Source organism: Tupaia chinensis, unplaced genomic scaffold, assembly GCF_000334495.1.
Source record: "Tupaia chinensis unplaced genomic scaffold, TupChi_1.0 Scaffold000418_1, whole genome shotgun sequence".
Classification (NCBI taxonomy): Eukaryota; Metazoa; Chordata; class Mammalia; order Scandentia; family Tupaiidae; genus Tupaia; species Tupaia belangeri.
Genome location: NW_006159923.1, coordinates 78623 through 89998, shown reverse-complemented (window position 1 = coordinate 89998; position 11376 = coordinate 78623). Strand labels below are relative to the sequence as shown.

The 11376-nt window shown below is 50.9% G+C and overlaps 1 protein-coding gene across 1 annotated transcript in view; it reads right to left on the bottom strand.

Moving 5' to 3' along the window:
* Window positions 1–6221: 6221 nt before the first annotated feature.
* The window catches only part of TCF15 (transcription factor 15), a 6146-nt gene continuing 991 nt past the window's right edge, over window positions 6222–11376 (bottom strand). The window contains exon 3 of the mRNA XM_006154749.2: window positions 6222–6690. Coding sequence (XP_006154811.1) covers window positions 6616–6690 — 75 coding nt within the window. The 3' untranslated portion in view covers window positions 6222–6615. The remainder of the gene's footprint in view (window positions 6691–11376) is intronic.

The following is an 11376-nucleotide window of genomic DNA, read 5'->3' as shown; positions in this document are numbered from 1 at the left end:
TATGTAAAAATGTATAGACTGAGACCTGACACATAGAGGGCCTCAAAAAAGTTAGGCATTTTTCCAAGCCTAGATAATCTGAGAGTTCAGAAAAAACAATTCTGGGACCAGCAGTTGGCATAATGGCTATGTCACTGAATTCTCAGGTAGTCGACCACGGTTTGAGTCCCGGACCCAGTGGCTTATACTCACGCTGGGCACGTATGCGTGCATGCCCAAGATCCTGAGAGGAGAATGGAGGGGAAGGGATTGCGGCATGGCCATCCTCCCTGGGGAATGAGTTCTCGCTTTCTGTCTCTCTGTCTCTCTGGTGAGTGCATGCGCCCTCCTGCAAAAAGCCCTCCAAAAAAAAAGAAAAAAAAAAAACCCTGATTCTTATATTTTACCAGTTCTCCCTCCCACATGTCCAATCTATCCCAGTCGGCAAAGCCCATCTAGTCCCTTGTGTGCAGGTCATGCTGAAATGAAAAAAGGCAAGGTCCAGAGAGGGGCAGAGACCCACCCTGGGACACACAGAAGCAGTGGCCCAACTAGACCAGCCTTGGCTTCCTGCCTTCCAGCTGGCTCACCCTCAGTGCCTCCCTGGTTTCCAGGCCCTGCTGGCCTGCCCCCTGCCCCTGGCCCCCTGGGAGCCTGATCCCAGGCCGTGGGGTCTGCAAGTCTGGTCTGGATTAGACACGCTGAGAAGTAAACGACGACCCCCTAGCCGGCTGCCCGATAGGACCCCTGCTCGCAGCTGCTGAGGCTCGCAGGGATATAAATCACAGTGGCAGGAGGCTCGGGCTGGGACTACCTCAGCCTCCTGCGGGGCACAGGGTCTAAGAGTCATGGGCAGGACGCCTGGGTCCACCAGGACTAGTTAGAGCAAGAGTGGGCTGGGGGAGCCAGAGACCATTCGGCAGGCTTACATCACAGTGGTCCAAGATGCCGACTTCCTGGCTTGTCATTCTGCAATTGCTTACAGACATGCAGGGAAGTGGGGAAAGCAGCGCGAGAGCGCCCTGCACGCAGGTTCGCTGAATGCTAACAGTTTGCCACATTTGCAGATCCTTCTCTCTCACATACATTTAATACTGTCTTTCTGTGACCTACATCATTCTCCTCTACCCTCAATACTATTTTAGGGTGTATTTCTTTTTCTTCTCTTTTTTCCTTTTTTTTTTTTTTTTTTTTTTTTAGTTTTGCTGTAGGGCATGTGTGCTTGGTGGAGAGAAACAGTGAGAGGGACAGTAAGAAATTGCCTCCCAAGGGAGATGGCTATGCTGCAATCCCTTCTCCATTCTCTTTTTGGGATTTTGGGCACACATGCACACACGCCTGGTGTGGTTTCCAGCTGCCAAGTTCAGGACTCAACTAGGCAGTCAGCCATGTGGGATCCGGCAGCTTCAACCTCCACACTACCAGCTGGCCCCAAGGTGTATTTCTTAAGCACAAGGATATCCTCTTGACATAATTGTAGCCTATTAGCAAATTCCAAAAATTTAATTTTGATACACTACTTCAATCTACTGTCCATATTGTTTTGACAACTGTTCTGGTAGTGTTCTTTGTTACATTTTCCACCCCCCTGCAGGATCCGGTCCTGTATTATAGATTGCATTTAGCTACCCGGGTCTAGACTTTTTTTGTCAGAGGGTGCATGCACTCAAGAGAACGAGAGTGTGCACTCCCAATAATGCATGGTCACACCACAATTCCTTTTCTTCTATTTCTCCATTGCTTCGGGATTCGGGGCACACATGCACACGCACCCGGTGGGAGTTTTAAGCTGCCAGGTCCAGGATTCAAACCATGGTTCCCTGTGTAGGAGTCCAACAATGTAATCATTATGCTATCTGTTGGTCCCTTTTAATAAAAGTCATGTAAAATGGAAGCAGCCTGGGATCAATGCAACAACGCTAGCGTGGTAAGAGAGCCCAGGACTAGAGGAAGGGGCTGAATTCTTGGTCCTGCTCAGTTTCAGATGCTGTGCAGCTGTGACCCATTGCAGTCCCTTTCTGGGCTTTAGCTTCTCAACTGTCATGAGTGACCCTGGAAGCCATCCCACCCTAATGGGAAAATAGAGAAGAGAGTCCTGCATGGGGAGGAGGGAGACCTGGGTTCCTGGTGGCCCAGCAGGGCCAGGGACTCACTGGGGAGCTCTGGCAGGTTGCTTCTTCTGTCTTGTGTCAGTTTCTTCATTGTTAAATGAACCCTGATATCATTCTCCTGTGATGGTTCTTGTGTCTGAGGCTTGAGTGGAGAGTGTGGTCCTTCAGGGCCCGAGGTGGCCTGGCTAAAGCTGGTCATTCCACCCCACTCAGCCCAGTGCCTCTTCTGAGTGTTCCCATGGCTCCAAGTTGGCCTGGAGAAGCCTAGCTGGGCTGGCCCAGCCTGGAGGTGGAAAGTATGTGTGTTGGGGGAGGGTAGAGCAAGGAAAATGGCCCCAGAGGTATTGGTTTGATCTCCCAGGTGCCAGGCTGGTCTTGAAGCCTGCAAAGGTCCATGGACACCGTCTGTCAGTTACCCAAGCAGACAGCAAGTTACAGATGTGCAGAATGGAGCACTATATGGCCACGAAAAGTGTGAAACAGCTCTTGGAACACCCACGGTCTCCAAGGAGTATTGTTAAGGGCAAAGAAATTCAAGCGCAGGGCAGAATGTGTAAAATGCTGTGTGTGTGTGTGTGTGTGTGTGTGTGTGTGTGTGTGCATGAGGGGATCCTCAAAAAGTTCAAGGAAAATGTGTATTATGAAAAACTGGGCTAGCATGGTGGTTAAGGTGCTGATCCCACATGTGAGTCCCAGACCTGGCAGCCTGAAAAACACACCAAGCACATGTGGATACATGCCCAAAATTCCAAAAGGAGGAAGAGGTAAAGAAGGAATTATAGGGTGACCAAGACTCATGGGGATGCTTTCTCTCTTTTTCCCTCTTTCTCTTTCTCTCAGTCTTTCTGGGGAATATATGTGCTTTCTGGTAAAAATAAAAGAAAAATTAAAAAAAAATTTTTTTGCATCAAATAAATTCAAACTAATTCCATTTTCCATGAACTTTTTGAAATCACATTTGTGTATCTATATATGCATATATATGTATGCAAATATATGTATATATGTACACACACACATTATGCAATTTGCCTGTCTATGCAGACCATCTCTGCAAGAATCCATAAGACCCTGGTTAACAGTCTTTGCCTCTGAGAACTGGAACGGAGTGGCTGTGAAAGAACGAGACGTATTGTCAGTTTATTCTCCTTTGTGTCTTCTGAACTGTGAACTCTGCAAGTGTATTATGTATTTCAAAGAAAACACAATCAGAAGAACTCAGTGTAAGCAGACGTGTGAGAGGCTCCTGGGAAGCTGCTAATTGTACTTCTTGATCCACACAGCAGGTAGACAGGTGCGGTTTGCGGCAGTTCATTGCGCTGTGCACTTACGACACATGCACTTCCCTTAACGTATGTCACACTATGATAAGAAGTTTACACTTGGTATGCTGTCAATGATGTGTCACATGTGTGTATTTAACGAACTCTGCAGAACTGAGTGTTAACCATAGTTATCTTTGGGTTGGGAGGCAGACTAGGGTCTTGAAGAATTTGCATGTTTTACAACAAAAACATAAGCAGAGAAACCCATAAATATGTTTTCAGAAACAGTAATCAGAAGAGAGCCTTTCTGGAAGAACACACAGGAAATGGCTAGCAGCAGTCGCCTTTGGGGAGGGGTTTGGAGAGTTCTGTATTTTTCACTGCATATTATTTGATACAACTTGAATCATTCTCCTGTGCATAAATGATGTTTAAGAACTATCTACAATTTTTATTTTTGGTTTTCCAGAGGGCATGTGCATTTGCCAGAAAGAGACAGAGAGAGGGAGAAAACACCCTCCTAATGGAGCATCGTCATGCTACAATTCCTTCTCCTCCATTTTTCTATCCTACTGGGATTTGGAGCATGCACATACATGCACATAGCATGTTTTTCAAGGCATCATGGCCAGGATTTGAACTGCATGGTCAGCCATATGGGGTTCCACTCCCTTAATGACTAGGCCATGGGGCTGGCCCTAATCTTTAAAAACTATTTGACAAGGCAAAAAAGATACAGTGGGTACCTCTTTGTTCTCGCTGCTCTTGGTGGTTGGCGATTAGGCTAGGGAAGCCCAGAGGGGTCAAGCAATATCTGAGGGGTCGCCCAGCATATCTCATAGCAGAAACAGGCATCCAGCTCAGGGCACCCAAGTGTCTGCCCTACCCCCACTCTCAGGTTTCCTGTCATTGACAAGGTCACGATCCTTTTCCTGTGGCTTTGCCAGAGGCTGTCTGTACCTGGACCAGGGCAGGCATGGGGAGAGCAATGTGCTTTCCTAATTAGCTCCCGGCGGGGGAAACACAGCCACACTGGGACACGAGATAGGCAGGACCAGTGTCCCTGGAACACTGGGGAAGTCGAGGGCGCCTGGAAAGTTGTCCTGGGCGGGACCCCAGCCTCTTGGGGCCTTCCTTCCTCCACTCCTCATACCAAAGGGGTTAAGTGTGATAGTTCCACGGCAATGTGGGCGGCCTCTGTGCTGTCCCTGAGCCGCAGTCTGGTCTGTGAGGTAGACCCGGTCAGTAAGGCACACCCCAGGGTGCCCAATAGAAGGGGTGCCTGGCAACGTTGCTGTCTGTAAAACCAGCAGCCCCAACTTGGGCTCAGTGGGAGGTTAAATGCAAGGAGGAGGGAGCCAGAGCAAAGGAAATGCAAGTGTGGACTCTGGAACCAGATCCATTAGTGAACACTAAATGGAAGTGTTTGTGGGTCAGCCCCGTGGCCTCGTGGCTAAGGGAGCTGAATTCCACATGGCCAGCTGCGGGGTTTGATTCCCATCCCTGGTAGCCTGAAAAACACACCAAGCATGCATGTGTGCATGCCCCAAATCCTGACAGTATGGAGAAATGGAGAAGGGACTGTGGTGTGACCACAGCCCATGGAGGGTGCGTTATCCCCCTCCCTCTATGTCTCTGGTAAGTGCATGCACCCTCTGGCAAAAACAAACAAAGCACAAACCCCAAAACGAAAACCAGGGGGCTGGCTGGTGGCACAGTGGTAACTGGACTCACATGGAAAGCTCAAAGTTTACATCCTGGGACCTCCCTGAGTATTCTGGGGGTGCTTGCCCATGATCTGGGCCAGCTGAGACAAGACTGTGGCATGGGGTCCTGCTGGGGGTGCCTATCTTTTTTTCCACAAAGTAAATAAACTTTAAAACAAAAGACATATGAGCATAGGCCACTGAGGAGGAAAGGGTGGCTACCTGGCCATTCTGGCTTCCTCTTGCCTTCCCCTCCCTTGGGCCTCCTGAGTATCTCTGATCCTGGCCTCATAGGAACACAGCCCCGGCTGGAGAGAGCCAAGAACTCCATGCTCCCTGAGCAGCTATCCCCGTCACCATCTCAGCTGGACCTATGAAATGGGGGAAACACCCGCCCCTACCTCCCAAGGGCTGCTTAGTGTCACGAGGTGGGAGCAGGGCTGGCACTCCATCTGGGACATGTCTAGGGCAGGAGCAAGAACTACTTTAAAAGGGGACCAACCTCTGGGTGTCATCCTGCCATATGCCTTTGGGTGTCATCAGTCCTCCAAATCGTCTCAGCTAAAGCAGGGGTAAGAATGTCTTCAGCCTGTGCTCACCTACACACGCACGCACCAGTATGTGTCCACGCAGCCTTGTGAAAGTACAGCACGTTCATAATGGGAGTGACATGCAGCTAGTGCAGGGATGAAGACACCCTCTATGTACCCTCGGAGGATGCCGAGCTTGATTAAGAGAAAAGAAAAAGCAGCAAGTGTGGAACTGTGCGATCATCTGTGTATTTGCTGGGTCACTCGGAATGGGATGTCACCAAGAACTGGTGACTGAGGCTGCTGGCAGGGAGGGGAGCTGATGGCTGAGGGAAGGAGACATCTCACCACATATCCCCTTGGTCCTTCTAAATCCTGAGCCATGTAGAGGAAATGAATAGAGTCCTTAGTAAAAAATAAATAAGGTTTCTTTACCAACTACTCCAAGACTCCTAACAGCTGTTCAAGAGCATCTGATCAATGGGAGGCTGAGAGGAAAGTCTGGTTATCTCTACTCTAAAGCGAGGGCCCCACTCTATCCAGGGTTCAGGAGAGCCCCTCTAACAACCGAACCTCTTTCTAGGTTCAGAGAAGGGGCCACCTCTGACCTCCAAGGTCCACAGGCCCTTCTCTCCCTCAGCTGGGAACAATATCTTTTATTTAAAAATACTTTTTATTTTAAACCCACCAATTCTCTCTCTCTCACACATACACACTCACACTCATGCACAGACATGCACACACCCCCTGTCACCAACAGTCTCTGGTTTTCCAAAAGTCCTGCCTTGTCTCTGACCAGCCAGGGCTGGGCGAGCTGAACAGGTCCTCACAGCTCTCCAGGGTGGAGTGGCGATGTCCACGGGGCCCTGCCCAGAGCGTCCTGGGCATAGGCCATGGTCCCCTGGTCCCAGCAGAGAAGGGCTGGGTTCAGCTCCTAGGGTCTTCTCCCCTGTCCAGCCTATGGCCAGCTCCTGGCTTCCTCCTCTGGGGTTCTGCTTGGAGCAAATGCCACAAAGGCCCAGACTCATCTCCGTGGCCCTCGGAGGGGGGCCACTCCCCTCACCTTCAAGCAGCTGCCACCCAGGTCACGACGGCCACCCTGCAGGAGAGAAAGAGGTGTTAGGAGGTTTTCTCGGGTCACCACGAACATGGAATTAATGTCTGTGTCTAGCAATAGGGGACTTGATAAATCAATCACAGTTAAGCCATACCATAAAGTTCGCTCAGCAGAAAACAGGAGAAACTATGAGCACTGTAGAATGCCATGGCTCACGGGCTAAGATAAGGATAAGGGCAGAACTGAGTGAACACTCCCATGTGCTGAGGCTTAGAGAGGTGTGCCCATGAGAAATTGATATCAGGTTTCTTCTCCATGTGATCTGTTACTTAAAAAAAAAAAAAAAAAAAAACTAACACATTTTAAAGCATAATTTTAAAAATGTTTTTGCCATAGGGTGCATGCACTTGCCAAAGACAGACAGTGAGAGGGAAAGTAAGGGGAGATGGCCACACCACAATTCCTTCTCCTGAATTCTGAATACATGTGCACACATGCCTGGTGTGATTTTTCAAGCCACCAGGTCTGGGTCTCGAACTACAATTGGCCGTGTGGGAGTTCAGTGCCTTAACCACCATACCACCTGCTGGCCCCTAAAGCATAATTTTTAAAAATGTCTGGGGACCAGCAGGTGGTGTGGTGGTTAAGGTGCTGGACACTCCCACATAGCTGACCACGGTTCAAGTCCTGGACCTGGTAGCTTGCTTTCTCACTTTCTCTCTCTCTCTGTCTCCCTCTGGTCAAATTAAAAAAAAAATGAATGAATAAATAAAATAAAATAATTCTTTAAAAAAGAATGGTTTATTTGTGTTGCGATCCTCCTGCCTCAGCCTCCCTGAGTCACTGGGATTATAAGAAAGTGTCTTTTTTTTATTTTTCTTTTTTTTTTTTTTGAGAGGTTTTTGCTATAGGGCGCGTGTGCTCGCCAGACAGACAGAGAGAGACAGAGAGCCAGAGAGCGAGAAATCACCCTCCCCCAGGGGGGATGGTCACACTGCAATCCCTTCCCCTCCATTCTCCTCTCGGGATCTTGGGCACGCACGCATGCGCGCCTGGCGTGAGTTTTAAGCCACCGGGTCCAGGACGTGAATCACGGTCGACTACGTGGGAGTCCAGCGACCCAGCCATTACGCTAACTGCTGGTTCCCTAAGAATGTGCCTTTGATTGGACTGGGAATTGAACTCAGGCCTCCCATGTAGTCCCAGCCTGTGGAGTACAGGGTCTTAACAGTACACACCATGGAGGCTCAGCCCTGAAGCATAATATTTTGCTTAAAGGGCAAAACAATCAAAGCCCACAGTGGTTTCCCCAACAGCCCAACCATACACCCAGGGACTTACTAAGCCACCCTCAAAAGTAGACTATAGATTTCTGGCCAGGATTACACTGAGGCTCATCTCCCTGGGAAGGTTTCTCTATTCCTGAAATTGCCCAGTACTCCCTTTCTGGGGATGTTCCATAGGGATGAACTCAGAAGGGGAAGGGGAAGTCTCTTCTTTGTGCTCACATCAGGCTGCAAGCTCAGGGGTGGTAGGAAAAGGTGTTCTCTCTGCAGCCCGTTTCCAGCTAGGACCTGGCTCGGTGCAGGCGCCAGTCAATGCTGCTTGAATCAATGGTGGCCCTTGGAAGACCAGATGGTGGTGGCATTGTCTGAAGCCACCAGTCCCTCGCCCACAGGAGCAGTCTCTACCAGCGCCTCTCATGGACAGTCTCTGGTCAGACACATGGGGTTCCATCTCACTGTAGGCCAGAGAGGTCACAGATGTTAGGACACCCCCTCTTTTGAGGCCTCTTGTCACTGACTGGCCAAGAGGCATCCAGCCAATTGGTTAAAAGGGCTGGGCTAGAAACCCATGTTGTCCAACAGTCTGCCCTGTTTCCAGGACACCATGGTGTCTGAAACCCCACTATAAATACTTATCATCCTGGGCCGGCTGGACACGGTGGGACAGGGAGCTTTCTCAGTCCATCTGGAGGAACCATGGACCATCTGAGAGCTCTGCCCCTGCCCCCCTCTGCCCTGAGCCCAGGTTGGGGCAGATCCATCCAGATGTGAGCCCAGCCTCCCTGGAGGCTCTCCCAGCCCAGGGACAGCATGTTCATTCACAGGCAGGGCTATTTTGAGGCCTGAGGCCACAGTCCCAGCAGAGCCTAGGGCTTGGGCTTCTCAGACAGACTCTGGCAGGAGTGGCTGAGAAGGGGGGACAGAGGCAGGGGGAGGGGCATGTGGCGTTGAGGTTGGATCGAAAACTGGCCTCCCACCCTTTCACTCTCCAAGTCTTCAGGGACAGAGAGAGCCTCCTCCCACCCCAAGTCTGGAGGTCATCTGGAGACCTGGGTCCCCTGAGAATGCTGAGACTGTTCACCTCTCGGAACCTCAGTTTCTTCATCTAAGAAATGGGCACAAAATGACTCTAGTTGCCACTTCCCCACAGTTGAACGAGTGCAGCCATGTAAAGTGCTGAGAGCACTTAGAAATTCTGACAAGCCCGTCTTTCCCTTAGGAACCCGGTGCTAAGGGTCTTGGGGAAGCACCCTACTTAGGAGTAAGGACTTGAGTGAGGCAGACCTGGCTTCAATCCCTGGTTCCCTGTTGGACCACCAGCAAGTGGCTTCATCTCACCAAGCCTCAGCTTTCCCACCTGTAAAGTAGAGTTATCTATAGGACTTCCCAAAATAACACAGGTCACACAACCTAACAGGTCAAGTCCTCGGCACAGTGTCAGGAACACAGTGCGTGTTCAGTAAACGGCCACAAGTATTATTATCCACATCATCTGGTAGTGATGCCTCCTGGCCCCAGCTACCCTCTGCACCAACTCTGCTCCTGGGCTGGGTATACCAATGGGACATACTGTCCAAACCCCTGCCCCCAGGTAACCAAAGGGAAAACAGGGCAGGGAAAAAAATCGAACCCTCCTACCATCTGTCTCTTGTTATTTCTTCCAGAGGGCCACACCTAATCCCTCCTTAAACAGGAAGATGCTCCAGGGGCTGTTTTCATGGTGACCCGACCCCAGACTAGCCAGGATGGGAGGGCGATGGGGTGCCTCATGATGAAGGGTTAGGCTCTGGGGCCTTGGTACTCCTTGGACCCTCACAGCTCAGAAGGGAGCAGGGGCTCCCGATAGCTAGTTTTCTTCCAACTGAGTCTTACAGGGACCTAGCACCAGCCAGGACGGTCCCTCTCGCCTAATCCCAGAGGAGCCTGTGGAGTTGAGACCATGACTTCTGCACAAATTTGGCTGGGTTCTTGGTCCCACAGATGAATCCAAGGGAAGAGCCAGTCCTGGGCAAGGCCTGTAGAGACTTGTAGAGAAGCCCCTGCCTGCCTGCTGTGGATGTGGGCACATGATAGACAAAGCTCCCAGGCCTGGTGTCGCAGGGCTCTCCCACTCTAACCTTTTGCACCTCCCTGTCAAGCAGGCCTGTGTTTGAATCCAGGCTCCAGACTCTGTCACTGGTTGTATCTCGGAACCCGTGGCAACATCTCTGAGCAGGTGGGGCTAACCTCAGTGCCTCACTTCCTGGCTGTTGGAGGATCTTAATGATGATGTGTGAAGTGCACTTAGCATAGATGAGTGCTCAAGGAGACTGCTGTCACTGGCCAGTCTCCACCCTCCTGTCACTCCTTCCCACTCCCTTCTCCAGGCTATGTTGTTTCCTTCCCTACCCCCTCACCTGCCTGCTTCAGATCCCAAGCATCCTTCAGGAACTTAGCACAGAACCTTGGCAGCTCTTGCCCGGGTTGGGGCTTCCTCTGGGCTCTGATGGGCTCTTCATGCTCCCTCTCCCCACCATTGGACCACAGCATCCTCATCTTTATCTCCCTGCCCTGGCCCTGGTGCTGCACCCTCAGCCCCTGACTATAGGGTGGAGACCCACAACCTCTTTTCTGGGTGTGTTCTCAGAGCCAACCAAAGGTAGCTGTTGTGCAGTTAAGGGCGGCGGAACTGAATGAATGGGCGAACCGCAGCCAGGCCCAGGAGTAGTACGAGGGCCATCAGCCCTTCAAACCACAGGCCCATCCCAGGCTTCCCAGCCCAGCTTGAGGCACTGATCAGGACCCACAGCTGGGAGCAGCAGGGACCCTCGAGAAGGTATAAATCCGAAGCTAAGCAGACTCGTCTCTGATTCAGGGGAACTGAGGCAGCCAAGGGATGAGAGGTCAGACTGGGCGTCTGGTGAGCCAGAGGGGTAGTCTGAGGCCAGAACACCAAAGCCTCTCTAGAACCGGGTGAAGCAAAGGGCCTAGGCCACACTGCAGGGGCATAACTCCAGCTCTGTCCAGCTAGCTCAACCGGGCCTTCTTCCAACACCACATCCCTTTTGGAGCTGGGTGCTCTCGGGAGATCCCTTCCTCACTCCTGCTGCTCATCAGCTGGGTACCTGCACTTCTGGTTGAGGCTGTGTCCTTCTTTCTTCTCTGTCTCTTGCTTTTGGGTCAGATCTTAGGATGGGAGGGCAATGATTACAAAGGTGGAGGGGGGCGTAGCTCAGGTTAACATATACCCAGCAACTCAGTGTCTGCCTCTGGCTTCGTAGCTGGGTAAATGTGGGCATGTGATTTCATCTCTCTGAGCCTCAGATCCTCACCAGTCCTAAGGTGGGCAAAAAAACAACCTGCTTGATGTGAAAGTCAGAGAGGACCAGAAGTGCACTAAGCACAGTGAGGATTTCGATAAAAGGTGCACGTTGGTATTCTCTCCTCACGCTCTCTTCCTGAA